Below are 1,897 nucleotides of genomic sequence, written 5' to 3'. Positions count from 1 at the left end.
TTTGTGTTTGTGGTTGAGAAAAATTTTTTTTTTTTTTACTATTTCTGAAGCTTAGTTACACTCAAGTTTTGATTGTTGGTAGGTACTTCAAAATTCTATTATTTTCAACTTTAAAGCACTTGACTCTAGTTGCTATTCATGTCTACATTTTCTTTTCAGCGTCGTTGCCCATCGGCAACCCAATTGAGGTTGCGTGGCTAACCATTATCGACCCATAAGCTATTGATGAAAATTTGCAATACTTTTGAAAATTCCCAACTGATAAAACGTTGCTAGAAATTCACACAGAACGTGATACTTTAATAATTCACGCAACGCTGCAGTTGTGATTGCATCTCGAATAAGCCCCTACAACTGCAACTGCTGCTACCACTCTAATAATAAATATTTTTCAAACCGGTTCAAATATTAAACTATTGAAAATGTAACGAAATTCGCATACAATTTTCTTTATGCTGGAAATTTAAAGGACTGTCGAAAAAAGCTACAAAAAGGAAGACTACTCACCTGCACTCTCAGAGGATGTATCATTAAGAGTGGCAATATGTACGACCTTGTGGGCAGCACTTCCGACAGAGACATTCCCATTTTGGTAACAGCTTGACACAGAAATGCTGCCAAGTAACGATGAAGTGGAAAATGAAAGGAAGCTTGCATCATTTCGTCCTGTTTAAAAAATAGATATGTAGCAATATCAAACTAATAATTGGTCTTAAGTATGTATTGAAAAAGCATGATTTAGAACTACAGCGCGGTATATATGTATATCAAAAATTGCTTATTTGTTTACCAGCGGTGTTCTGCTGTGCATTGACCAAAAATAATATTAATAGTACAAACCGGCGATAGTTTTGGTTCCAAAAAGTAAATGGCATCCAACCATTCATGCAGAGTATTAACGCAATACGTAATTATCTTCTTGGCTAAATGAGCATGAGTGCCGTCCTGCAGATGCGATATTATGGACCACATGGGATAAGCGCTTGCCTCCAACTCACACGAAAAGGCGGCGTAATAAGAATTAGGTTCGAACTCCACATGGGATGTTGTCTCTCGCACATTTACATTCATGCCTTGCAGCATTGAAAGAAACTGAAACCACATATCGATCAAATTGTCATCACGCAAAAATACTAGGGCCACTGATTCATGTGAGAGTACATTGTTAAAGTCAGACACTAAAGGCCAGTAGCAATGATCCTTCATCACTTGGCGTGTACAATCAATTACGAAATGGAAATTCTTGTTCGGGTCTATAGAGAAGAACTTACAGTTATTATAACTATCTGCATTTTGAATCGTACGCACTTACCATGCAATGTATTTTGTATGAGTATCTTTGACATCATTAGCTTAAGACTGATTATCATTACATGCAGTAAGGACAGTTCTTTAACCATCTTCAAAGCTAAGCTTTCATTGGAAAACAGTTGGACGCTCATGTGCACAACTCGGTTACTAAGTGTATCTGGATCGCGTGACATTTCCAATACGGACGGTATGCGGCTATAGTGCATCACGAAAGTACGAGTAAGATGCTCCTAGATATTTGAGAAAAATAAATTCTTAATTTTAGACTTTGTTCCATGTAAAAACCCTATTAAATCCAATAACTCATCAGCAAAAAATATTTTCAGTTTATGCTCGAATTTTAAAATCTTATTAAAAAGTTTAAACTGTTAGTGCAATTTTGTTGTATTGATCTAATTTTCGCAGAGTTCGAAATTAAATGAAATCTTTAAATTAAAATCAATTAAATTTGTCGCTGTATAGTGTGTAAGAAAATGTACAATTTCTAGATTATTTAATAAATAAATAAATATGCACATATGTATGTATACAAAACACATTTTTTTTATTACCTTATAATCTTGATCGGGCAGCATGTTAAGCAAAA

At 34.8% G+C, this 1,897-nt stretch overlaps 1 protein-coding gene across 1 annotated transcript in view; it reads right to left on the bottom strand.

Moving 5' to 3' along the window:
• Positions 1 to 405: 405 nt before the first annotated feature.
• LOC118732773 (E3 ubiquitin-protein ligase Ubr3-like) overlaps positions 406 to 1,897 on the bottom strand; it is a 5,543-nt gene continuing 4,051 nt past the window's right edge. Inside the window, exons 3-5 of the mRNA XM_036461888.1 lie at positions 1,313 to 1,541; positions 841 to 1,253; positions 406 to 666 (exon numbers count right to left, since the gene is read on the bottom strand). Coding sequence (XP_036317781.1) covers positions 451 to 666; positions 841 to 1,253; positions 1,313 to 1,541 — 858 coding nt within the window. The 3' untranslated portion in view covers positions 406 to 450. The remainder of the gene's footprint in view (positions 667 to 840; positions 1,254 to 1,312; positions 1,542 to 1,897) is intronic.

The sequence above is a fragment of the Rhagoletis pomonella genome, unplaced genomic scaffold (genome assembly GCF_013731165.1).
Source record: "Rhagoletis pomonella isolate Grant_MI unplaced genomic scaffold, Rhpom_1.0 Rhpom_scaffold_00002, whole genome shotgun sequence".
Classification (NCBI taxonomy): domain Eukaryota; kingdom Metazoa; phylum Arthropoda; class Insecta; order Diptera; family Tephritidae; genus Rhagoletis; species Rhagoletis pomonella.
Note: the sequence above shows the minus strand (reverse complement) of the source record. Positions and strands in the feature narration are given on the sequence as shown.